Source organism: Thalia democratica, chromosome 7 (genome assembly GCF_965202585.1).
Source record: "Thalia democratica chromosome 7, ktThaDemo2.hap1.1, whole genome shotgun sequence".
Lineage (NCBI taxonomy): Eukaryota > Metazoa > Chordata > Thaliacea > Salpida > Salpidae > Thalia > Thalia democratica.
In genome coordinates, this window is record NC_139171.1 from 30332696 (window position 1) to 30360679 (window position 27984).

General features: G+C 25.7%; 1 protein-coding gene across 1 annotated transcript; it reads left to right on the forward strand.

Annotated features, from left to right (window-relative positions):
* The first annotated feature begins 6209 nt into the window (after positions 1-6209).
* On the forward strand, positions 6210-20705 carry LOC145840692 (serine/threonine-protein kinase 38-like). The gene is made up of 13 exons (XM_082948018.1): positions 6210-6362; positions 6715-6825; positions 7411-7533; positions 9232-9315; positions 11267-11390; positions 15208-15361; positions 15656-15759; positions 16252-16364; positions 16761-16836; positions 17439-17509; positions 18143-18267; positions 18607-18719; positions 20181-20705. Exons 1-13 carry the CDS (start codon positions 6273-6275, stop codon positions 20273-20275), a joined length of 1383 nt encoding a protein of 460 aa, XP_082804144.1. The 5' UTR covers positions 6210-6272; the 3' UTR covers positions 20276-20705.
* Positions 20706-27984: the final 7279 nt, after the last annotated feature.

Sequence of the window (27984 nt, forward strand, 5' to 3'; positions counted from 1 at the left end):
TTTTATAGAAATGAAATTTTGAAACTACAAATGTAAGCTCTACTTTTTATGTGAAAACTACTTTTTAGAAAAAATAGTGTAGAAATTTTTTTAAATCTAGTTGATTAGTCTTTTTAATTTCACAGTAGATTATTTGATGTTTTTTGACCTTTTTCTTATTAATTTTTCAAATAAATACCTAAAATAATGACATAAAACATTTAGTTATGAAGCTTAAATAGTATTACCTATTATTTTTATGGTTTAGTTTTAAGGAGTACCAATAGAAGCAATTTAATTCTAATAGCTTTAATCCATTTGTTTTTCATTATTATGATGAACATAAAAGATTAAAAGACCAGCTTAAAATTTAAAATAAATTCTTCTAGGTGTTTTATATTGTAAAATAAGTTTTACTGTTTATAAAATGTGATTTTTAGTTATGTAAATAGTTTTGCAGGATTTTAGACAGTGAACTATTACAATTTCTGCAATTAATATTTCTGCAATTACTTTGATTTGTTTTTATTATTTGTTTTTTTTATATGTTAACTATGATAGAGCTTTAGTTTTTAATATATTTTTTTTAGCTAGTTTATTGCAAATTTTTTCAACAAGTTACTTAATATATTTCAAGTATTGGAAAAAATACTTAAATTAGCTACAAAAATTATACTAGCTACTTTAAGCTAATGAATTTTTTACATCTGAAAGTTTTCTGTATCCTAAAGGTAAATGTACTGAATTTGTACACGTCCAATTATTAGAAAAGCTATCTTTTTTTTTAAGTTTATCCAAAAATTCTGTTCACTGTAGGAATATATACAAACTAAATAAATAAAGATTTTTTTGTTAATAAAATTTATTATAAAACTGATAAATAACCTTTTCATTAAGTACACTTGCTAAATTTCACTTTGTATTCAAAATAAAAGTCTAAAACTATATAAATATAATTCGATAATAAATTAATGTATTTTTTAAAATACTCTACTAATAATAAGAAATATAAGCTTTTATCCACTATTATCGTTAAAATTTAAACCAAAATTTATTACAAAAAGGTTACATATTTTGAAGTTACTGTAAATTATAAAAAAATCATTGTCTAAACATTAAGTACTATTTCATTTACATATTTTTAAAAGAATCATTTTTTAATAAAAATATAAAAACAATTTTATTATTTGCTTTTTTTCAAAAAAAAGTGTTTATTACTGCTATTTTGAGACTGAATTTACAGAAATATATAATTAAAGTTCTTAATCAAGAAATGATTTCTTTGATTAGAACATTTAGTACATTTAAAATTTTTTTGTTTTGTTTTTTTTTAATTTTATAATGTTTTTATACATTTATTTAAATAAATTAGAAAAAAACTCATTAATAATAATATTTTGAAGCAAATATTAAACTTAAATTCACTTAACTTAATATTGAAAAAATTATATACTAAGCAATTTTTTTAATTCTAAATCCAAAATTAAACAGCAGTGCGAACTCAATATTTGCAAATTTAACCGACTGTGCGAACTCAAAAAACTCGAACCTAACTTATAGACTTCTGCATTTGAAAATAATTTTAAGTATGAGCAAAAAACTGTAAGCAACTTTTAAATACCGGAATTTGTACTTTTAGTTTGCAAGAATTATTCTTTTAGTATTTTAGTCTAAAGAAGTTAATTTCAGTAAACTGAAAGTTAATAAGAATAGCACTATAGTATAGTGTTTTATTTGTAGACTAATTCATTTACTGAAATTCAAAGAAAGCCAAACTTAGCTCTTGGGCGATACTTAACGGTTAAAAATTTATATATGTCAATTTTCCTATAGAAGTTGAATGAGGGCAAAAATAGCAGAAAAATTCTGGCAACTATGGTCACAAGCTTTTATTTATTCGTTTTGAAGATACTTCTTTCTAGTCGATTAGATTTTCGATAGGCAGGTAAAACTACACAGAATGTAACACACTCACTTTTGCCAGAAAACGCTTATCGTTTTCAAGTGTAAAATTTTATACTGACTTTACTTAAAAAAAAAACAATTTTAAAAACCAAAATTTTAAGAAAGAGTTTGATGATACTATCTTAAACACAATTTTTAATTTTTTGTTACATTTGTTAAGCTAAAAACAATGTTTACAGAACGACAAAAATTTTACATACAGACCTTGTACAAAAAACTTTCCTTGAGTCACACACCACAGATGCAAATTATTGTCTTGTCTAGTACAAGGGCTGAAATGTTTGTAATGTATCTATAATACATATACAATATCTTTTATAGTGAGGGAAGCATATATTTAGTTATATGACAAAGAGGTAAATGGATAAAGCTAAACTTTGTAGTAAATTTTACAAGGTTTTCAGCGAGTTCTTTTGCAAAGTTTTATAAATTGCTCACTTATTTGAAAAAAAAAGTGTCAACTACATTTAGTGCTATCAAATTTAAAAAACACTTTTTTAAGTTATAAGTTATTTCTAAGTTTGATTTACAGTAAGGGCTAGGGTTGCTATAAAAAAGGAAGTTTCACATAAACAAGTATGATAAAAAAGTCGGTTCCATTTTTCCATCATTTCCAAACTTTGGGGTAATTTCATAGCATATAAATTTACTTAATTTTTTTCCGAAATAGTATGTAATGTTCTTTACAGATGAGTACTTAAAAATAGTAAAACTTAAAAATAATAGCTTTTTTGTGGTGCAATACAAAACTAATGTAGTCTGATGGCGCATGAGTTTCCTAAAGAAATCTTTGAAAATGCTCCGAGGGGAAGGATTACAAACTTGGGGAAGATTTTAAGTTTTATGCCTTTAATAACCCTAATGTGTAAATAAATTAGTAAACCTTTTAAAAAAGGTATTACTGTTGATTATTCAATGACAAAAAATACAAATCAAAAACTTAATTAAAAAGCTAAACTCTTACAGAAACTAAACATTTATTATTTTAATAATAGAAATATAAAAGGTTTTTTTTAAGACGATCACACATAACCACAGTTGCCAAAATTGGCAAGCTAAGTAACTTTGCCCAAAACTCTTATTAAGTTGTAGCTTTACTGCGATCAAACATAAAATTTTATTATTAGAGAAACTAAATGCTGTGTTATCAATATATTTAACTGCTTACAGGTTTATATAAATTTTGAAGGCAGTATTTTTTTCTAGTAAATGATACTTTAGTGTAAACTTGAAAAACAACTGAATAACGTGTTTTCAAAAGAAGTAAACCTTACATTGTTAGTAATTACTTTGGTGTACTGTGTACAAATAAGTATAAGCAGTACAGGGAATTTTATTAAGGAGTTCATGTTTTCTAGTTAATAAATTTGTTATTGTTTACAGTAAAAAAGAAGAAAAAAAGTAAAGAAAATGCTGTATGCACTATCTCTATAAAGCTTTAATGTCTAATATAGTTAGTCAACTTAAAATTAATCAATTGAATATCATAGTGGGTATCAGTATTTTTTAAAGCTTGTCACAGTAAATAGCTTGAAAAGCAGATTTCAACATTTTTTTATATGATAGAATAATATTAGTATTATTCTTCCACCTTCAATAAATAAACATTATGCAAAAGTATAGCAAGCTAGTTTACTCTCCCCTTTTAATAACTAACAATTAAATATTTAAAAACAATTAAGTGAAAAATGTTATCTTTTAATTAAAACTCCTTATTGAAACGGTCCTTGACAAAACATCAAAAAATGTCCGTTGTGTTTGACTCAATAACCAAAAGGTTTTGTGCACCAGGTCTTAGGACCAAATATTTTGAGTGTTTTTTTTTGTCGTTTAATAAACTATATATTGGCTTGTCAATTGGAAAGCTGTCAGAGGGTTGTAATCTCAACATTGAAAATCCTGTAACTTAAATCATTTTGTGACTGTTTACTAATTTTGAAATTAAAAAACGCACCAAAAATCCATCTGTGTGAACATTGCCACCAAAGTAAACCCACAATCAGTTGTTGCAAATTAATTTAGATAAGATACATAGATCAGAAAGTGCTCAGCATTCTCTTAAAAACTTGTAACACAGTTGCCACAGACTCAGACTACTTAGGATAAGTTTAAAAAAATGCAGGAAATTTCAGGCATACTCAGACTATTTCTTTTTTTTTGAAAACCTCTAGCAAGCTTGAATATATTCTTAGATCCCAGGCTAGATTTTTCAGGTGTTCCAAAAACCTCAATCTTGGAAAAAATCTGAAGTTTAATAATTTAGGCAAAAGGACCTCAAAATTAGGAAATTTTGAAAAAGTCCTGAAGATTCCTGGAGTTTTTAACAAAAATAACTAAAATAATTGGAAAAACTTGGAATTTCAAACAATTTTTACATGAAAACAGAGTTGCCACACACTCATGATGAATAACTCATATTGGTTTGTAATTTTTGAAAATATTAGTATGACTCAGGAAAACTCAGGCCATTTTAAGATAAGAAAAAAAACACAGGATGACTCATGCCAGTTTGGTATTTTAACAAAATTTCAAAATAGCTTAAAGATTTAAAAAATTGTATTACAAATTTTATAGATCTTGAATAAGATTTAGCTGTTTAAGTTTCATTATTTTGATGTTTTATAACTAGTATTGTTCGAAAACTTGATTTGTATTAATTTTGAAAAGTTTATTTAACTTTAAAAATAATTTATTTAAGATATCTAAAATGCTTAAAAAATAATCAGTATAACTCTGTTTTTAGTTACTAAGGATAGTTTTTTAGACTCAAAGAGTTACAACCCTGTCTTGTGTAAAATAATTAATTTCTGATAAAATACAAAAATCTATCATATACAATATTTTTTTGTGTCCTTTTCATTACTTTTTGTTGTAAAACACATTTAAAGTAGCATTACAGTATCTTTTATATGTTTTTTGTACTACTTAAGTCAGTTTTTACCTTAAAGTTAATTTATAATAGAAATAGAAATACTTTTTATTTCAAAATCCTAGAAAAAAATTAGAAATTCAAGAAATAAAAATCCTTTTGCAACTCTGTTTTTTTAATTATTTTTACTTACTACTTTTGTTATAAACTAAAATTTAGTTACTACTACGATAAAAGTACGTTTTTAAGTTTTTGGGTTTAATTACTTTTTTTTTAAGCTTTCCCATAAACTTGATCTAGTGTGATGTAACTATTTTGGCCTAAGAGTGGTAGCCCTGTTGTGAACTCATCCAACTTCATCAGGCAATATAAACAAGGGGTTTGTAAGTATCAGAGCTGTTAGGTCATGTCACAATTCTTTAAACAAGGTGCACAAAAATTCAAATTATAATGAATAAAATCTAAAGAGCCACAACTTAAAAAGTATTATATATTTGAGAAAAAAATATGTATGTTAGTATTATTAATATCTACAGGCCATTTTTTCTTTTTTCAAAATATCACATATTTTTTTTCAATATGGCTAAAATAAGTTTAAAAGTATACTTATTTTTAAAATGTCTTTAGAAATATTCAATATTTTACAAAAAGAAAATAATGGCCTGTAGATATTAATAATACCAACATACATATTTTTTACTTTTTCTGATATATAAAATTTTTAAAGTTGTGGCCCTTTAAATTTTTTATTTAGAACTTGAATTGTCGGAATTTGAATTGTTGTGTAACCCTTTAAACCAATACAGACAATAGATTTCAAATAGCAGCCAGAAGCACCATTCCAAGCAGATATACTAAGTATGAAATTTCAAACTAGAATAAGTTAAAAGGGGATGTTATTGCTTAAGATTTGATATAAAAAGTGTTTAAAATAAAACTAAGTTTTACTACAAGCGCTCATAAATTTAATTAGAACCTTAAAGTTGAAACATGAAGTTGAAATAATATCTATAGATTGATTATTTTAGTACTTATTATTTACAATCATAGTAACAAGCTAACTCAGGTTGAAAAAAAATTTTTAATCTTAAATTAAAGTTTGTACAAAGTGAGACTATTTATCAAAGAAAGTTATTAAAAAACTGGCAGATATTATTAAGAAAATTCTCTTAAAGTTTTTGTGAAATGTAGTAAAGCATCCTTTTTTATTTTTAAAAATCAAAGCCCCAAAAATTATATCTACAGTAATATGTAACTTATAAACTAAACGCTGAAAAGGACAATTTAACTAAAAAATGAGTTGTTGACATCACTGACAGCTTTTGATTTTTTTGTATCTCTGATTCACAAAGCTTTTTTTAACATCATTCAACTAAAAAATTTATCACACAGGTGCTGAAAATATTTGTTAATTAAAACTATAAAAAACTTGGTATAACACATTATTACCATCTTGAACATGGCCTCGCAAGGAGACCAGCTGGGAAGTTTGAGCAACCACAGCATGCAGCTGAGCCGACACACCATGGAGAAAGTGAAGAAGGCCAAGGTTAGAGAATTTATATTAAACTTTCAGTGCTAAGTAAAACAAAATGTTGCATGGATGAAAACTTTTTTTGTAAACTTTTTTAATGTTAAATGATAATAAAGAATTTGGTGTGTGTCAACAAAGCTTTATTTAGTACACATGTGTTTTTTTATCTTAAATGGCAAGCAGTTTTATTTCTGATAACCTTATGTTGTTTTAAATCCGTTGATTCATTTGATTTTCTGCCAAACAAGGAACTTATCTTCCCAGCTATAAAAAATGAAAATATTATAAAAAAGATTGATTATAAAGCAGAGTAAAATTGCCACAATTATTCTTGACACTGTCTTTAAAAAATACTTATAATTTGAAGGTGCATCTGGAAACATTTTACTCAAACCTGATCAACCAGCAGATAGAGAGAGATGGGAGAATTCAGAAATTGGAAGGCATGATGGAGAAGGAGGGACTTCACGAGGATCAGGTACTAATTAGTAGTTATATAATATAATATAAACGCTACATTACAATACTTTCAAATTTACAGAAGTTATAAAAAATGTTTAAATATTTGTAAGATAAAATCTTGTTTATTTTTATTTGCTCAGTTTTTTTGTTAATTATTAATAATTTTGATAAATACCTAATGGCATTTGAATTAGTGTATGTTAAAAGCATCGTACTATCTCAGAGTATAATGATATTGTTCATTTTAAAAGTCTTTCTGAAACTCCCTATAAGCTTAGGTATTTATAAGTTCACCAGTTGGCCCATGGTAATTTATCTCAATTTAAATCAAAGTAATATTGATATCATTAAAAAATAATTGTAAAGAAAGAGAATAGGAGAAAAGAGTGTCATAAAGAATTTTATTTGTTAAGCGTCTTTTGACCATATACCATTTGAAAAGAGCAAAGTTAGATAATTTTTTTATTTAAAATCAATTTATACTGTATAGAAAGAAAAGAGAAGGGTGTCATTAAATTTTTTTTTTTTTTGGTCGTTTACCCACATACCATTTAAGAAAACTAGTTTAGACTTTATTTAAAATCAAATAAAACATTTATAGAAAGAGAAGAGGAGGGTGGAGCACGCAATGAAGGAGACGGATTTTTTGAGGTTGAAGAGAACCCGGCTGGGATTGGGAGATTTCGAGATGCTCAAGGTCATTGGCAGGGGTGCGTTTGGTGAGGTTAGCTCCTATACTATATTACTATTATATAGCTACTATACTTACATATGTACTACTTATATGTTGTTATTTTTATATGTAAAACATTATGCGTTTTTGAAAAATGATTGAAAATTTACTATAAAATAAAATTTTTTTAAAACCAATTATTTACAATTTTGAAATTTTGATTTATTGATAATTTTTATATCAATATTTTTATTGTTGTTATTTTATAGTGTAATTTTTATATTTAGCATGTTGTTCTTTGTTTTTGTTCATAGTTTTAAATATCTGAAGTTGAATGTGCTAATAGTTTTTGTAAGATGTAGCTTTTGTTAAACTATAAAAAGTCTATTGAAAAAAACAAAATATACCATTTATTTTTAGTTGTTTAAAATATTTTACAGCCATTAAAGAAGTATGCTAAAAATGGAATGTGAAATTTAAATCTAAAACTAAAAAAAAAAGACTTCCAAAAAAAAAACTACATTTCAGATGTTTTTAAAAGTATATGTAAAGAATTTATTTATGTTTGAGTAAATAATTGAAGTATGATTAAAGTTTCATAGTTTTTCAATAAAATTCTATTTATACTAAATTTTTTCATAATTATTTTTGATTAGTTTTTGATAAAAACAACAGCTCTTGAGTACATCTAGCTTAGATTTGTTTTAGAAGTTTTTTAAGTTTTAGTTTGTAATTTTTTGATAGAAAACAATTTAATGACTAATCTTGAAAATAGTTATAAAGTTATTGACAAACTTAAAAAAAAAACATGTTTATACCTAGATAACTAATTTTTTGATTACTTATGCTTTAGATACTTTTATCAGACCCTTAATTTTCACATAAATTATAAGCTAGTTTTAAAACGAAAAAGAAAAAAGACTGAAGCATTTTGTATAATTGAAAGTTTTCAAGTCTAAAATAGTTATACTTAACAATGTAAATTTGATTTATCCTTAAACTTTTGCTCTACCTAAAACTTTGGTCCATATATGTTCAGCGAGAATTGAAAATACGAGTACTGTTATATATGCAACTTAAAAAAGAGTAAATTTAAACTTGTAAAGTAAAGAAATAGATAAGAGTAAATTTATTAGAACAATATAATGCATCCTGAATATTATTGTTATATAAAAGCAGATTTTTTTGTTTAAAATGTAAAAACAAGTGAAAATTATGATATGTTTTTTGTTTATATTTTTAAATACTATCAATTTAAAAATAAAACAAAAATGATTTCTAAACTTTTAAATTTTTTTAAATATTGTTAAAAATACTACAAGTACTGTTTATTTGTACATACAAACTGTTGGTTAATATCAGTTTATCTAGTATAACTTAAAAGGTTTGAAATATTTTCCAACTGAGTTTAACATGTTTTTTATAAAGCTTGAACTCAATTAACATTTTTTTAACACTTTCTTCTTATCAGAGTAAATAGAACATTTTCTTTAAAAGCTTTTCTAAAGTTTTGAATAAAAAACTGAAAGAACTGTTTGGAAAAGATAATATTTTTTGTATAAATTCATATTAAATTAAAGGTTAAATTGGTACTAAAAAAAAGACACTGGTCACGTTTACAATTACTTATTAATTAAGGCATAAAACAAACTTGCTTAAACAGCTTTTAATTAGCTAAAGAAAATTGAAAACGATTTGTTTGCATAGAATTTTTTATTCAAAAAATTTTGTATTAAATGTTAAAAACAGGTGAGATTGGTACAAAAGAAAGACACTGGTCACGTTTACGCCATGAAAATGCTCAGAAAGAAAGACATGATGGAAAAAGAACAGGTTTCTGTTTTCATTAATGATAAAGCATAATTTTGTTTTTCAGGTTATATAAATATTCTAAACAAGATACTAAAAAGGGTGATTGTTGAATTAAGAATTGTAATCTCATATTTTTGCTAATGAAAAAAGTTACTTTTTTTAATTCTTATGATTTTTCAAGTTAAAAAATATTCTTTGCTTCAAGTTATAATAAAGACATTAGTTATGATAAATTTTAAATTCTTTTTCAACTTTAACTGAAACCTTTTTTGTTTAAGTTTTTCAAAAAAATATAATAGAATTTCCTAGATTTTTTTAAACTAAAAATAAAAAGTTTTCAAAGTTTTTACAAAATTGTTCTATCTATCAATAGTTGATAAAAACAATAGTTGTTATTAAGGTTAATTTTTTCAGAATGTAGTATTCGAATTTTGCAATAGTTATAAAAATGTAATAAGTATAGTAACAGATGTCCAATATATTTACAATTTAATTAGAAAATATCTACTTAATTAATTTATAGATATATATGCTGAGAATGTCTTATTTACAGTATTTCCTCTAAGTCATAAATTTATTTGGTATTGTAGTTTGTCTCTATTTTGGCCAAAACAATACAGATACATTTTTTCATTGAACTTTTATTATGAGTTCAGCTTTTATAAGAATATTTTAGTGGTGAAATGCTACTAAAATTAATGTTTTCGAAGTTGAGATTTTAGTTGTTGTAATACTACTTTAATAAATTTAGATATTTTTCTTTTGGCAGCGAATTAACTTTGATAAAAAAATGCGGCCACACTTGAGATTTAAAAATTCTAATCTTAAGTGCTCAAGTGTGTATTGCAAATATTTTATCTAAGTCTTTAAAAGCCATTCAAAATCTTACTATAAGTAAAGTTACTGTACAAAATAAATTTATAAGAATATTTATTCTTAACCTGATCGTATAAGTACTATTTAGAAATGATTTAATGTAGTTCAAATGTTTATATGATAATAGTTTATGTGTTTGATACGTGTGGAAAAATGTTAAATTTTTACTTTCAAGTTTCAACTAAACTTAAATAGATAGTTTTTTCTTATATAAGTTTAAACAGTTTTAATTCAGAGTAATGTTAAAAAAACTGCGCACTAAAGATTGTATAGTTTACTGTTTATTTTAATAAAAAGTATTTAATATATTGTCTAGTTATTTTTGTTTTTAGTAAGAATAGTGATGATATAAAAAACTAAAACAAGTAAAAATTTTTACCATTTCTAATTGTCTTTAAATAAATCACAAATATTTGCTTAAATGCAAAATCTCTACCAAGTAGTACTAGTTAATATTACGTTTTTTTTTTAAAGTACTAGTAATTTTAGAATACTTTTAAAATTGTAGCAATTAAAGTTTAAATATTTAATAGTAATAACAACAGGTATTTATAAGACTGATTTATATAAAATTGTTTTTAATTAATTCTGTAGTTATACAATTAAAAGTAATAAAAATTACCATTAAACAATTTATGTACGAAAATAAATGCAATAAAAGTTTAAAACCATGGATTGTATACGGGTAAATTATAATAACAATTTTTTTTAAATGGAAGCTCAATCTAAAAATAGTACTTAATATAAAAAACATCATCGCACAACTGATGAATTTAACTTCCATACCTGACAACTTTTTAAAGTTTATTTTAAATTTTTCTTTAAACACTTTATGTTTAAAAAGTTGGGCTTTATTGAATAAAAGTATTTAATAAATTATAGCAATTAACAACTTGTAGTTACTTATTTCCTTGAAGTTCAGTATTTTCTAGTTCAGTGCTAATTGAAAAAATTAGTTGTTGTTCATTAATCACGGACATCACATAATTTCATGAGTCTAATTTTTAATCTTACTTTATTTTTGTATTTTTTCATTTTTCATCTATTTTTTAAATTTTATTTAATTTTTAAATTAACCATGGGTACTTTCCACTAGGTGGCGCATGTCAGGGCGGAGAGGGACATCCTGGTGGAAGCTGAGAACCCGTGGGTGGTCAAAATGTTCTACTCCTTCCAAGACGTGTACAACCTGTACCTCATCATGGAATTTCTTCCCGGAGGTTGGTCGATTATATATTAGTACTGTGCAGGGGCGCCGCGTGTGGTGAAATTTGACTTATATATGCAGTTTAACTAAAATATGATACTGAATAACCTGTACCTTTATAGTTTGTACCTCATCATGGATTTTTTTGTTGATTGAAAATGTATTGCAACTTGCTTAAAAAGTTTTTGATAAACAATAGTGTTTGAAAACCTAATGTCTTGATTAAGTATAAGTTGTTCTAATCATTATTCATCATGAAGTTTCTTTTTGGAGGTTTCTCAACTTTATATTTGTTCATTTTATGGTCCGAATGCAGGTTGACTGTATGTTGTTTTATAAACTTGACTATTTGGCAGGGACATTGAAAAGGTGCGCGCTTAAAGTCCCGGGAGCATTTATATCTAAATTTGCTTTTTATTTAAAACTGAGGACTCTTTTTAAAGTATTTTTAATAAATTAAAGTTTTCCTTAAACAAAGTTAATAGAGAAATATTTTGGTAATGTTTGTATTAGTGTATATAAGTTATTTTAATTATGTAGTTTTTCAAAATAACGAAGCTTTATTATATTAGTACAGTACAGGGCGCCGCGTGTAATGGAACATTGGAGCAGATGTTCCACTTAAAAAAAATCTTGTTAAAATACTTTATAACTTTTATTTTTAAACAAACACTTGTTTACGAACAATTTTGTGCTGCAGTATTTTTATCTTACTAATTTATTTGAAATTTGAATTAGATATGCAGTTTAACTAAATTATGATACTGAATAACCTGTACCTTTATGGTTTGTACCGCATCATGGATTTTTTTATTAATTGAAAACGTATTGCAACTTGCCTAAAAAGTTGTTGATAAACAATAGTGTTTGAAAATATATTGTCTTGATTGAATATAATTTATTTTAAAAATTATTCATCATGGAGTTTCTTTCCGGAAATGTCAACTTTATATTTGTTTATTTTATGGTTCGAATGACAGTAGGTTGGCTGTATGTTGTTTTATAAACTTGACTATTTGGCTGTTTGGCAGGGACATTGAAAAGGTGCGCACTTAAAGTCCCGGGAGCATGTATGTCTAAATTTGCTTTTTATTTAAAACTGAGCACTCTTTTTTAGTACGTAAATGTAATAATTTAAAGTTTTCCTTAAGCAAAGTTAGTAGAAAAACATTTTGGTGATGTTTGTATTAGTACATTTAAGTTATTTTAATTATGTAGTTTTTCAAAATAACGAAGCTTTATTATATTAGTACAGTGCAGGGCGCCGCGTGTAATGGAACATTGGAGCAGATGTTCCACTTAAAAAAAAGTCTTGTTAAAATACTTTATAACTTTTATTTTTAAACAAACACTTGTTTACGATCGATTTTGTGTTGTAGTATTTTTATCTTACTAATTTAGTTTTAAAAAGTGTAAAATTAAGAAGTTTTTTTAATACTTGTAAATTCCTTTACAAAACTGGCTAGCGTGGCCACTGGTGCAGTGTAAAATCTTTTTTTTTAACTGATTTAACAAGTTAGTATAATATTATAAGTTGTCCTTAAATAAAAGCTAATTAAATAGTGTTGTGATGTTTGTATTACTTACATCTAATTTATTTAAATCATATATATTTAAATATAATGTAGCTGCTACTTAGAGGTCACATGCTAATTGTGTATTTACGTGACTGTTAATAAATTTACTATTAATAAACGTGCATCTAAAATAACTTGCTGGATTAGTGTGATAAAAGTATTTCAATTAAAAAATCTGAATTATATATAATTTAGAGTTACATAATTTTATTAATTTAACTTTATGTAACTGTTTTCATTACTTTTATGAAATTGCAACACTTATTTTAACTTTTTGTGGGAAGTTTTAGGGCATATATATCATGTTTTGACAAGCATGACTTGTTTTATAAGGTTATAATTAAACATGATTAAATGTAATTACAATGTTGTTTTAAATACTTTGCCACATTAGTTTTCTATTTATACAAATAAAGTTTTAATTAGAATTAATTACAAATTTAAGTCTTGTGAGTTTGCCAATATAATATTTTTAAAGAACTTTCTTCTAAAATATGTAAAACTCAGCTGTAATGTATTTTATTAAATATAACCTTCTTTGTTTGTTTAAGTTTAAAAATGAAGAAGTTCATAAATCTCGTTTTATATGGTTATAAATAAGCACATTGTTCAAATGTGATTTAAGTTTTGTTGTACTTAGATACATTAATGCTCTAATTATACAAATTAAGCTTTAATTAAAGTTATTCAGTTTAAATTCTTGTTGGCTTTACCAATCTAGAATTAAATACTTTATAAGAGATTTCTAATGTTTGATTGTAACGTTTTTGATAAATATAACCTTATTTTAAACAGGCGTCAAATTGAAAGGTAAAAAGTACTTCTTACCAAAAACCATTACTAATACACATTTTAAGTATCAAAGATAATTTATTATTAATTGAATTAAAAAAAAAATTATAGTGCTATAACAAAAGAGTGTGTACCTAAAGTACAGTTCTGTTAATATAACTCCTAGTATCATTTTAAAAACTACTTTACTGATATTCTGGTAATATTTTATGTTGAGCATAAACTTAAGCTATAAAACTTTAACTTATCATAATTTACCTTATAAACTATAATATTTAATGAGGCTATTTAGTTTACATAAATATTTTTTTATTGTAAGTCTATACTGTACAGCAGTAAATTTGAAAACTGTGCAAAAAAGAGAACTGATAATTATTTTGTGCTCAATTTGTGTTTAAATAAATATACTTATATTCAGAATCTATTACTGATTTACAAACATGTTAAAAAAGCAAAAACTATCAGAAAACAATTTGAAATAGAAAATGATAACTTGTGTACATACTTGATTTTAATAAAAATATTTGTGTACACTGCTTCTACATGAACTCATTTTATTAGGTCTAAAATAAAAGCTAATATTGATTTAAATCTATGTTTTATTTAACTACCGTATTTTTTAAAGTATTTGAATAAATATAGATTAGCTAGACTTGTTACTAAGTCGCTGATGAAACCTTTATTTTTTTATTTTTTGCTCTTCTCTTATTAAATATACTATTTGCAACTTAAAAAAATTAAATTAAAATCGCTCTTTTTTTACAAATGTTTTCAAAACAAAGCTATGTTTCTATATGATGAAAATTAAAAACTAAGTACTGAGCAGATAGTTTAAGAAAGTAATTTTAAGGTATTATGAATCATAAATATAAGACATGAATAAGTACAAATTTAATAAAGCTAAGTTAATTAGTAAGTTGTCAATAAATTTTCTTTACTGTTTGATATTATTTGAGTGTTTAGTGTATACAGGCCTTTTTTCTTCGATATCAAATATAGGCTGTAAAATTTACTCTTCTTACATCGTAATAAAGTTTTTGTAACTCTAAAGTTTTATACGATGTCAGAGTATTGGCAGTGTGCATTTTTAACTTAATTAAAACATTGCCTCTTAAGATTTCGCCTAACTTAAAATTTATGAACAATTTTTTTTCTTCTGTTAAGTGTCTATGAAAAATTATCAGGAAATAAGCACAGGCGATATGATGACCTTAGAAGCTTAGTATTTGCGTATATACAAAGGATTATAGTTTGAACAAAATTTAACTCTTTATCTATAAACGACTTTTACAATAAAAAAAACCAAAAAAGTTACTAACCTTCTGCTAATGGACGTTAATATTTTTTCCAGATTAAGAAAATCTGGAAAATATTTACATCCATTGGTGGAAAGCGAAAAATATTTTTCACTTTCAAAAAATAAATTTGAAACAGATATCTAAAAAACAAAACCTAAAACAGGCGATATGATGACATTGTTGATGAACAAGGATACTTTGACGGAGGAGCAGACGAAATTTTACATGGCCGAATCAATACTGGCGATATCAAGCATCCACGAATTAGGGTTCATTCATCGAGATGTTAAACCCGATAATCTGCTCATTGATTCCAGGTTTTTTGTCAATTGAATAATCATAATTAACTATATTGTTGTTGTTGATTCCAGGTAGTTTGTTAGTTGACTAATTTAAAATTAATTTAAAATTATTTGTAGATTTAAGGTTGTTTATTAACTTATTAATGATTAATAATTTTTAGTTACAATAAATTGATTACAGGGTTTGTTGAGAAAAGTATAAAAGAGTTGTTGGTTTTCATTTAAATAGCAGATCAATTTTAAAAATATTAAATATTTTTATCAATGGATTCCAGATAATTTAACAATAACTATTTATTTTTATTCCAGGGGCCACCTGAAGCTTTCAGACTTCGGCCTGTGCACAGGTTTAAAGAAGGCTCACAGTACAGAGTATTACAGGGATCTCTCGCAAGCACAACCAATAGATTTCTGTGAGCTTTTATTTTATTTTTTTTAAATTTATTAGACTTTTAATTTTAGTCTTAGTCATATTTTTGGGTTTAGTCTGTTTTAATTTTAGGAAAAGCTCTTTATAAATTAATTAAGCATTGAATTGACTCAATATAAAACTTTTACAATTCAACGTTTTACAAAAAAGTGTATATATTTAGATTAAATTACTAAACAAAAATGCCTAATATTAAAAATAGACAAATATATCATTTTTTGTGGCCAAAAAATAAACACTCACAATCCCTTGTAATCACAACACCCGAGATAACATGTGGTAACCGCATATTCGGTTATTAAAAAAATTACAAAAAGTACTCTATTCGGTACCAATAGGTGCAAACAATCTACATAGGAATTTTGAATTCGGGCAAAAAATTGCATCCGTTAGCAGAAGGTATAAAAGACGATTAGCCTAAAACTCATAAAAAACAAAAAAAAAAACTCATTATAAACAACCAATCAAATCTTAGCGACGCGACCGACGACGGCCAACGACAGTCGGAGGAAAGCTGAAACTTGGAAGTCGAAGAGGAGGAAACTGGCTTACTCGACAGTCGGCACACCGGATTACATCGCCCCTGAAGTTTGTGTTTATTAAAAATATTAAATTTATAGTAGTTATTAATACTAACACATTGCTCCTTAGGTTTGTAGAAATGCGTATCTCTTAGAAAGTAGTTGTATTAATTAAATTAAAATTAACATTAAATATTTATATGATAAAGAAAAAATAATATCTAAAGAACGATTATTTAAATAAACATTGCTTGAGACTACACCGCTCCTGAGGTGTGCAAAGTTTTTGTATCTTTTTTTACTTATTTATTTTTTTTTTAATACATACTAGTATGTTAAGTTATGTGTTTCTTTTCATCGTAATTTATATAATGATATTCATTGTCTTAATAAACCATTCATTATTTTAGACTAAACAAACTTAAGAAATGAAATAAGCATGACTAATTAATTATTCTTTTAGGTGTTCCAGCAACAAGGATACACATTGAGTTGTGACTGGTGGTCCTTAGGAGTAATTATGTACGAGTGTTTGATTGGTTCGTTTTTCAAAATGTTGTTTTATTTCATTAATTTTGAAATTCCTTGAAATGCAATCAGTTTGTCAAGTGTTTTGTTTTTTAGTTTTTATATTTATTGTTATCAGAGTGTGCCAATTAGTAAAAATATGTTTAAATAATGGTTTAAATTATATTTTATTTAGTTGTGTTCTATCTACAATAAAAATATTCTTTATGATTAAATAATGTTCAGTTAGATTATTGAACACATAAATCCGTGCAGTTATTGCAGTTTTTAATATTAAATTTTCAACTCTTTTCAAATAAAAAGTTTATAAAAAAGTATTGTTTTGGTAGAAAAACCTTCTAGTCAACACAGTAATGTTTTTTTTTTCAAGCAGAATTGTATTTTTTTAATATTCAAAGTAGTTTTTTACGGTTGATGTTATTTGATTATAGTACTAAATGTATTAATTCTTCTAGTTTTTATTTTTATGAATTAATTTTCACCCCGACTTTCATAGTTTAAACTCATGCTTTCATTTTTATTTTCAATTTAATGGTTTTTTTTTTACAGGATACTCATTTTTATTTTCAATTTGTTTTTATCATATTATTTACAACCTAATAACATTTTTTAGGATACCCACCATTTTGCAGCGAGTCTCCGCAGGAAACCTACCGCAAGGTGATGCAGTGGAGAACATCCCTGGTATATTAAAATTTTAATAGAAAATATTAGTATAAACTTTAAGAAAAATATTCTAGAACATTTTGTGAATATTTTAAGCTTTTCAAAGTGATGCAGTGGAGGAAATCCCTGGTATTTTAAGTTTTTAAATAATAAATTTACATTAAATGTAAATGACACAAGTTCAGTACTGTATAAATTTAGTTTTAAAACAATTTAGTTTTATCCTTACTACACATTCCAATTCATTAAGTAATAACATTTAAAAAATATAAGTAATTCAAGTTTAAATGAAATACACGTAAAATATTTATTTCCAATCCTGAGCTTGATAAGTTGTGATCTGAAACGTTTTGTAAAAAATAGTTAAAAACTATTGAATAGTTTTTTGACGTTTAACCAATATTATTAATAAAGATACCAAATGTTTACGAAGAAGTAATGTTTAGTTAAAAAGATTAAAACATACAGCATTGTAAATATATATAGTTAAAACCTTATTAAAAACAAAATTGTTTTAACCAATATTATTAACAAAGATACAAAATATTTACGAAGAAGTAATATTTAGTTAAAGAGTTAAAAAGTATAGCATTTTAAACTATATATATGTATATAATAAAACCTTATTAAAAAACAAAAAAACTCATGAAGGTGTTCCCCGACGAAATCCCCATCAGTGACGTGGCGCGACACCTGGTGACGAGTTTGTGCTGCGAGGGGGAGAAGAGGATCGGATACCCGGATGTCGACAGTCTCAAGAATCACCAATTCTTCAAGTTTGTAAATAAAATAATAGTTTAAAATATATGGTGTTGTTGTATAAACTAATACCAATCAATAAGAAAAGACCAAAAACTTTCCTACAGCACATCTCAACTACTCGCTTGTACTCATAGGAACTCATTATGTATATTTTCGCAGGAACGTTGATTGGGAGCATATTTGGGAGAGACCAGCTCCCATTAGTGTTAATCTCAAATTTTCACTGGAATTTATTTAAAATTCTCTATTTTTGCAGGAACGTTAATTGGGAACATATTAGGGAGAGACCGGCTCCCATAAGAGTTGATCTTATATTTTCACTGGAACTTATTTAAAACTTTGTAATTTCACAGGAACGTTGATTGGGAACATATTAGGGAGAGACCGGCTCCCATCAGTGTTACGGTGAAGAGCCTGACAGATACTTCCAACTTCGACGATTTCCCTGAAGCCGACCTCAAATTAGGTTTGATTTTATTCAGACTATTTTATTTGAGATTGTTTGTTATAAATATACGCTATTAATTCTAAACAAGCAGACATGAGCATAGGTTTGGTTATTTTTTTAGATTTTTTCCGTGCAACTACCTTATTAAAATTTCAAGGTGCTTGTTTTTAATTAGCAGATGTCAACTTCAGTTGGAACTTTTATTTTTGTTATACTTAAACTTGTTTAAAATGTTATATGTTCTAATTGCAAAGAACATAAGTTTTTTAAAAATTAACTGCTGTTGTCGAGGATCTCAAATTAGATTTGAACTAAAAATTCAGTCTATGTTTTTGTATGATCGTTAAAATAAATTGTTTTTGTCTACTGAATGATAATAATAATATAATAATAACAATAAGTTGATAAAAGTTTTACGTTTACAATTTTTGTCTATAAACTAAAAGTTTGTTTGTTGTTCTATTATAAGTTTCTTTTTAAAGTTTGTATTTATTATTTATTAAACTTTCGAGGTTAGATACTAATTAAAATATATTTTAGTTAGGAAATGTACCAATTTTAATTTGCACAGCTTTTGAAATCCAATTTTAGACAAATTTAAAAATTATTTTTTAATGTAGTTAAGTGGAGCAGTTTTACTAAAACAAATAAAATATTATTTGTTTTTTTTCATAACTAACTACAACCACAATATTTCAACAACTGAAAACTAAACTAAAATCGTTGTTAAAGTTTATTGGGTTATTAAATAAATAAATAAATTAAAGATTTAAAGTATCTGACTATAAATTGAAAAAAAAAATCTATGTTACATTTTAAAGTTGTTTGAACTTTGTGAATTAATTTATAATAATTATTGAATAGTAGTAAAATTTTTTAATGTTGAGAAAGTTTTGAAGTTTTTTTTTGTAAATATTTTTGTATATTAGTTGTATGTTGTGCAACAGTAAGTTTTTTAATTTAATTAAAATATTTTTAGCCTTTTTCATTACTTTAATGATGTAATCTAATTATAAGCTGTTATGTTTAGCTATTAGAAGTTCATTAATGACTAATTAAAAAAAAAGTTGAAATTATACTAAATTGTTCTAACCTTGCTTCAAAATTAAAAATAGTTTATTTGTTTCTATCTTAAAACTGTTTATTTTCAATAAATAAACATAAGTAAAACAAAAATAAAAAACAGTTTTTTTGCCAGTTTTTATTATAATTTTGTAAATTTTATTCCTACAGGTAATTTTTTAAAGTAAAATGAACATTTCTTAAAATTTGAGTTATTTGTCTAAAAAGACATATAAATGAATTTTATATTTTTTTACAAAAATTTTTATTGTTTTATTTTTTTAGTCATCTCTTACAGCTAATTATTCTTTTTATTTTTGACATACAAATTTTAAACAAGATTAACTGCAGACAAGTAACCAATTTAGAACATAGTTATGCGTATAATCAAAATTATCTAATAAAAACAATTTTCAGACCAAATAGACGAATCGAAAGACTGGGTGTTCATAAACTACACTTACAAGAGATTCGAGGGCTTGACTCAACGGGGTGGCATTGCCGTTCCTTAAAAAATTAAAAAATACTGAACGTTGAATACTGAAATTATGTAATTGAAATTATTTTTACACAAGTTAAATGTAAGCCGAAGTGGTAATTTTGATAAAGAAATTTGCTGATATCGATTATTAGTAGTCGGTACAGTTGTTTTTTATTTTTTATTGTTGTTGAAATTTGCAATATTTTAAGGAAATTAACATTTGTTTTTTATACATGTGTGTCGATTTATAAGACTTTTTAAAGGGCTATAATGAAAATCGTTGTTATCTTATTGAAACATATGTACACATAGTTTTAGCAAAATACGCTTAAGAAATATATTTAAATAAGTTATCGAAAATAGTTATCCTATATATTTAAAATTAATAACTACTCGTAAAAACTGATTTTTAAAAATATATGTCTACAATATTTCAAAAAAAAAATTTTAGAGATAAAATGTTTTACATTTTTTTGATTGAGAAACTTGAACAGTTAAAACTGTTTGTAACTTTAAAAAATATTAAATATGTTTTTAATATTTTGGTATTCTATAAATGAAATTTTATATTTTAGTGATTTTCGTACTTTTTAAAATGTAAACGTCATTGAATCTCTTTATCAAGTATAATACTATATTTTTGTAAAACTTAAAAAACAAGTTTTACTTTAAAAACTTACTGCATTATCTTATCGCTCGTCCTATTTCACTTCTTTATATTTTATTGTCTTTTACTGTTAAAGCATAGTATAAAAATAAAATGTGACCAACTGAAACGAAATTTAGAAAATTGATTAATAACTTTCTTCAGTTGTTAGTTTATGAAAAGGTTGTTGTGTATTTTGTTAGACTGAATAAAAACTTGTTTAACTATGTTTATGTTCACAATTTTGTATTTTAGGTAATTTTTAAAAACACTGTAATTCAAGGCTAATTATTTCCTATAATTCTATTATATATATATTATGATAAATTTAATTAAAGATTCAGTATACTTAATTTACTATATTTATAACAGACATATATTTAAGCTAAGTAGGATTTTGCAATTTAAGTGTACAATTATGTAGTTACATTACGTAATTTAGTTTATTAATGTTTTTATTTCAACCGGTTTAAACTTAACAACCATATTGTGTTAAAATTCAATCGTTTTCACTGGAATTAATCCTTAACTGTACTTATTTTATAATCTTCTGTTAAAGATTATGGTCAAATTTGTGGCATATGTTAAAAAGCACACACTTATTGTAGTAAATTAACAATGTTTAACAAATAGTTCATGGTTTTTAGAAACATTTAGTGGTATAAGATAATTTTATTTGTAGTTTTTATGTTATTTAAAAAGACTTTTATTAAAAGTAACTCTTAAACCTTACGGATATATAGTTGATAGTTTTGTACACATAAAGTATAAATCCTGTGCTTCCGTTACAAAATGTTATTTACTTGAACTTGTATTATTATCTACAGTAATATTAAAAAACTGGTCTGTGTAAAATCTGAAATGGACAAAATAAACATTTTTTTAGAGGCAAAAACAGTTATAAAAACTTAAAGCAGTATTATTAATTGATTAAGGTATACCTGATATCAGAACAGCTAGTATCTTTATACAGCCCCTCTAAAATATTTTTTAAGGGTAAGAATATCAAACAGTATAAGATCTAATTTAAAGGTTGTCAAATATAAAAAAAAACAGTGCTTTTTACAGTTAGATTAAGGGTTGGCAATACAAATATTTGGTCAGCAACGTGTTTTTTAGCTTGAAAAAAAAAAAAAAAAAACTCAGATTTTTGTAGAAAGTATTTTGAAATGAGCTAGCTCTTAGTTTTATAGCTTGTGAAATGATTTTTGCCTCAAAATTTCTTATAATAAAACTTTTTTAATTACGCAGCTCGCTTTTTTTAATAAAGATTTCCCTTATATACAATAAACCTGTCCGTTATACTTAAAAAATTTCCTACTTCTGTTATAGATAAACATAATTAAGTAGTCGCATAATTGAAGGCAATCTAAATTTTTTCATAAAACTGAGAGTAATTTGCAGTTCACACACAGCTAATAACTACATTCTTAGAAAATTTTGTTCTAGTTAAATTTGGGTTGAGTATTTGTTGTTATAAATTATATAAAATTTCTATAGACCGCTGTAAATAAAAAAGTCGCTTTAATAGTTGACAAAAAACGTGGTCAAAACTTAAAAAACAAAAAACGCATGTTTTAGAAAAAAAAAAGCAACCAACAATCTTAACCCATTCGTTATTTTAGGGTTGGGAATGGTACCCCCTTCAACAGAAGTTTCTGGTCCGCGACAAGTATTTTTGCTTGAAAACTTTATCTGAAAATAAAAAAAATCTAGCTCTTTATCAACTTTTTTTAATGTCCTCTTAATTTTTTGTTTGGTAAATCTTTCCCGACGGCTGGTAAATATTGCCTAGATATAATAACTTAAGTGAGGCGGATGGTTCTGATTAGAATCATTCGTGACTAAAGGATCACTACATTTTGAAATAGAAAATTAGTAAAAAAAATACTTAAGTTTTAGTCTTTGTATCACAAAGTTGCAAGTAAATAAAGAAGTTATGTTGACTATGTCAGGGTTGCCAAAAACCTTGAAGAAATTTCTCAAAAACCTTCGGCAATGCTGCTATGCGCATCTGTCTGTCAAACTTTACAGGCTACTTGTAAGAAGAGCTGACTTTTTTTTTCTAAAAATGAGCAAGTTTAATCGCTCACTTTCTCTGTTCACGCTGGCAAACAACATGAGTCAGGAAGATCTTAAGGGAAACGTTCCTGTAAGGAACTATCACTGATGACGAAAGGTACATCAAAGAACTCCCAAAACCTTCAGTTTCTGCCCTTCGCCTTGCTGAAGCTGCACTTGCTGGTTTCTGGAAAGTTAGTTTATTAAACGACAAAAAAGCACTCTAAAAGTTGGTCTGGGGATCTAGTGAACAAAAAAATTTTTTGTTTACCGAGCCGTACTTTACTTTGATATAGTTTAATGTCTTGCCCAGGACAAAGAAAGCTATTGGAAGAGTCTTTGACCTTTGATCAACTTGCTAAAAACAACCACTAAGTTGAAACAAAGCTCTTTTGTAAGCAACGTAGTGAAATTTACTTTTACGCTGCTCGATACCAAACCAATAAAAAAGATACGCAAATGTAAAGGTGCTAGGGAAAAGAAACAAGCATGTTTTATTAAAAAAAATACAATAATAAAGTGCAAAGATGATTTATAAACTAGTTTTGCTATTTGTTAGAACAAGTTTTAATCTCAGTCAAGGTTTGTTGTTATACACGACAAAAGTTGATTTTGTTTACCTATCTATATAAACTGTTGTACGAGCTGTAATATTTAATAGATGTATCTAATTGAAAAATATACTTTGTGCAAAAATAAAAAACTGTTTCTAAGTTTTTTTATTTGAAATTTGTAAGAAAAAAAACTTTATATTAGGCTACTGAACACCTTAAATACATTTTCGTCTTAGAACTTTTCAGTAACTAGACTTTTCATTTTTGATTATTTTAATGAGATTATCAACGATGAATACCTGTTTTGTTTTACATGAAATATTATAATGTGTAATAATTTAAAGTTTTTAAAACAGTTTTATAATGATCTATTGTTTAAGGTACTGATCCATTTAAGCTTATCCCACCTTAAAATAGACAAAAGCAGTTTCATTAATACAGTGTAAAAAATAGCTTAAAGGTGCAAAATTTTGCTGGCCTAAGAAAGTCTTTGTATATTTATTCTTTCGAGACTTTATTATGCAAATTAAGCTTCGGTCAAAGACCTCGTCTATGTAAATCATACTTTCATCCACCAATTATAGACTTTGTTTTTAAATTTACTGTTTGCGTGTAATGTTTATATATGGTGACTATTTTTATAAAATATCAAAAAAAACACAAAAGTATAAATACAACTACAAACACAGTTACACAAATCCAATACATAAAAATCAATCCAAATAAATCCTAATTAATAATTATAATTAAAATTCTAATTTGTTAATTAAGACATGTTAAACATTTACTTAAAAAGAATTAAATTTGTGGTTTCTCTAGCTTTGAATAAAATAAATAACAAGTTTAATAAGAAAAACACATTTTGTAGTCGTTTCAAACGTCTTTGGTTTTTAAACTAGCATACCATAAGAAAAAAATGGTGCATTAAAGTGGAATAGTTTATAAGCGTTATATCCTTATAACCAAACAATTTGGTGACTGAATATATTAATTAAGCGTTAAAAAATGCTCTACTAATATTTTTTTTCTAATTTGGTTGATAACGCTAGAAGTTTTTACAGTTGTACAAAACAAAAGGCAAGAAAGAACAAAAGTGGTGGGAATAGAAAAAATTGTTAAAAAGAAAATGAATACAATCATAAAAAAATATGTTTTTGCTTTATTATTAATTTAATTAGTTGTGGTTGTAGTTTTTAAAACAATAATTTTTAGTAGTTTCTGCAAATGTTTAGTCTTTTTGTTGTTATAAACATGTTGTTTTACCGACTTTGTCTTAATCTAACTTACTAATTTACTTAAGCCTAAAGCCGTTTCGGAAACTGAACTTGAATTGACAAAAATCAATTCCCAAGACGAAAATATTTAATAATAAAAAACTTTTTTACCAATCTATTAAAAAATCATGTATAACCAACAAGTTTTTTAACGAACGTTTCAAAAAATATGTTTTACTTAAGTTTGTTCATTATATTTTTTTCTTATTACAAGTACACTAAATATATTTTATTTCAATTTCAATGCAAAACTTTGTAAATTAACTTTACAGAAAATCATCAGCAATTAGAGGTTTCTTTTTTGTTTTTTTTTTAGTTTGAAAGTTACTTAGCTGTATTTTTATTCAGTTTTGGTTTTTGGAAAAGCTACGATAATTAAGTAGAAGTTTAAACTTGTTTTATTATGAAGCTTTTATCCAAGTCTTGTGTAGTTTATATATGCTTATAACTTTTCTACAACTTTTAAGTTTTAGCTAAGTTATGCTCACAGTAGCTTTATAATTTTTTTTATAGTTTTACGTTTAAACTTAAGTTCAAATTCAAATACATTTTTAATACCAATACTCATAGACCAGAGAACAGTAGTTAAGTTTAAGTTGTTTTATTATGAAGCTTTTACCCAAGTCTTGTGTAGTTTATATATGCTTAAAACTTTTCTACAAACTTTAAACTTTAGCTAATTTATGCTCATAGTAGTTTTATAATATTCATAAAAGTTTGAAAATTATACTTTTATTCAATTTAAATACATTCTTAATATTACTACTCATAGACCAGAAGTAGTAGCAATTAGCTGATCAAATACAGTTGTTTCACATCTAATGTTTATTTAAGTCAATACTAGTACAAAAGTAAAATTTTTTGAAAAACAAGTTTATTAAAGATATTCAAAAGTCAAATACAGTTGTTTCGCACATCTTTTGTTTATATTAATTAATGTAAGCATAAAATTCTTAATTTATTTTCTTACAGAAACAAGTATATTAAACGATGAAAAAGTTCATACATCTCGTCTTCTTCTGTTGCGTCATAGCTGTCGCTCACACGAAGCACTTTGACAAGGTGTTGGAAAGCATCAACAAAAACTTCAACAACCGATTGGAGAGCATCAGCGGTGACATCAGCCAATCAGGAAACACCGATCGGGTCGCTGACCAATCAGAAAACAGCATTGGAAGTTTCAACCTATCAGAAAACATCAACGGTAAGTTCGCGGGTTCGAACGGCTTGAAGTGCTTCCAGTGCCACTTCCCCAACATCCGGGGCGTCGAAGCGGAATGCCGGAAGAGAGTGGACCGGTGCTTCCCCAGGTTCGCGCGAAACACGACGTCATGCGTCACTGTGACGTACGAGTACTTCGGGATGAATTACACGTTCAAGGACTGCTTCAACAAGATGCCGGTGGACGAGGGCGTGTTGAAATTTTACTTGAACGGCTTCGACGTTCGGGCTGTTTACAAAACTTGCGAGGGTGACTTGTGCAACGGATCGGTGAAGAAAAACTCTAATGTGTTTGTGATGTCCAGTGTTATATTTGTCCTTTTTAAAATGTTTTAGGTTTTGCAAAACTACTTGTCGTAGAACAGTATAAAGTTTAAGCTATAAACTGACTTATAACAAAATTGTACGTTGGCTGTAATTGTTTTTTAGTAGTGCTGCATATAAACTAAATAAACTCATTTTTATTCTTAATAAAAAACACTTTATTTGTTTATTCTCAACGGTTGTGGTTTTTTTGTTCAACTATTTTTTCGATCTGTTAAAATAAAAAAATCTTTGAATTTGCAAACTTTTAAATGTCAAAGACTATTTTTTTTCGAACAGATATTTTAAAGGAAAACTTTGATGTGATAACCGGTACCGTGCTTGCGCTTGTTTTAGTTGATTTACAAGTTTAACTTTGCACAAATATTTGTCTTATAAATTGACCAAAAACAACTTTGAAGCGTTATTATGCGTTGCCTTTAATTTGTTTTTGGTAGTATTGCGTATAAGTTTAAATATTTTTTTATTGGTAATGGCTAGCATTTTACTTGTATTTTCTCAACTGTTGTTATTTTTTCATACAAATTTTTTTCTTAGACTTGTCATTAAAACAAACTTTTTTAACTTAACAACTTTTAATTTAAATACATTGTCAATGACTGTTTTTTTCTTATGCTTTTTCAAATATTTTACAACTTTATTTTGCCCAACATTTTGCTCAAAATAATATAAAATAAGCGATAACAATCTTATTGCGTTATTGTATCTTGCTTTTACTTGTTAACTTGGTAATACTGCATACAAATTTAAATAAACTTCTTTGCATTTATAATGACTGTAGTTTTTCATGTATTTTCTCAACTGTTTAAGTACTTTCATTTTGTGCAGTTTAGTTTGTAATACTTATGTAAAGTAAACTTTTAAAAAATACTCTCTTGGTCTAGGTGTACTTTTTTTTAAAGTCTAACACATTAGACAACTAGAGATAAGTTATGTAATAAAGTGTTAGTTCAATGAAGTTTTATCTTAAATACAAAATATTAAAGTAAATGCTAAGAGATATCGAAAATACAATTATTTATAAATTTTTAAAGTTTGTTACTAAAAAACAGAAATTGGTTTCAAAAAAGTTTAATACTACTTTCTTTTCGGTTAACTTTTAGTTAGTGAACAAGCGAACAAAAATGTATAGACAAATAAAAAATAAAATATTCTAAGAAATAAAAATTGATCACACAAAATTTTTACTAACAAATACTGTCGACAAGTCATATTTTAAGTTCCTTAAAACAAAACACCGAAAAAATAAAGTTTTTTAATGCCACAAATGCAATATTTTTCAAAAGAATATTTAATTTTAGTTTATTTCAAAAGACCAAAAACTTGTGGCTACGCAAAGAGGCCGTAAGCACTAGACTGGAAAGTTAGGAATTCTGAGAATTTTTTTTTATTTAATTAAAAACCAAACGAACATACTGAAGTAACCGAACTGTGAAATGCAGCTTCGAGTGAATTAGCAGTTTAGTTCCTGTTAATTTTATATAATATTTATTTATCATTTCACTTTTTTGTTTAATCGGATAGGCGTCATTAAAATAAACTTTTGTTGCTGTTTGTATTGTCCTAAATTTTCGAATATTTTCTTTTAAATTTTTTTTAGTTTGTTGAAAATGATATGCATCAGTAAAAAAAGAAAAATAGTAGTCTTTGAAATAATAAG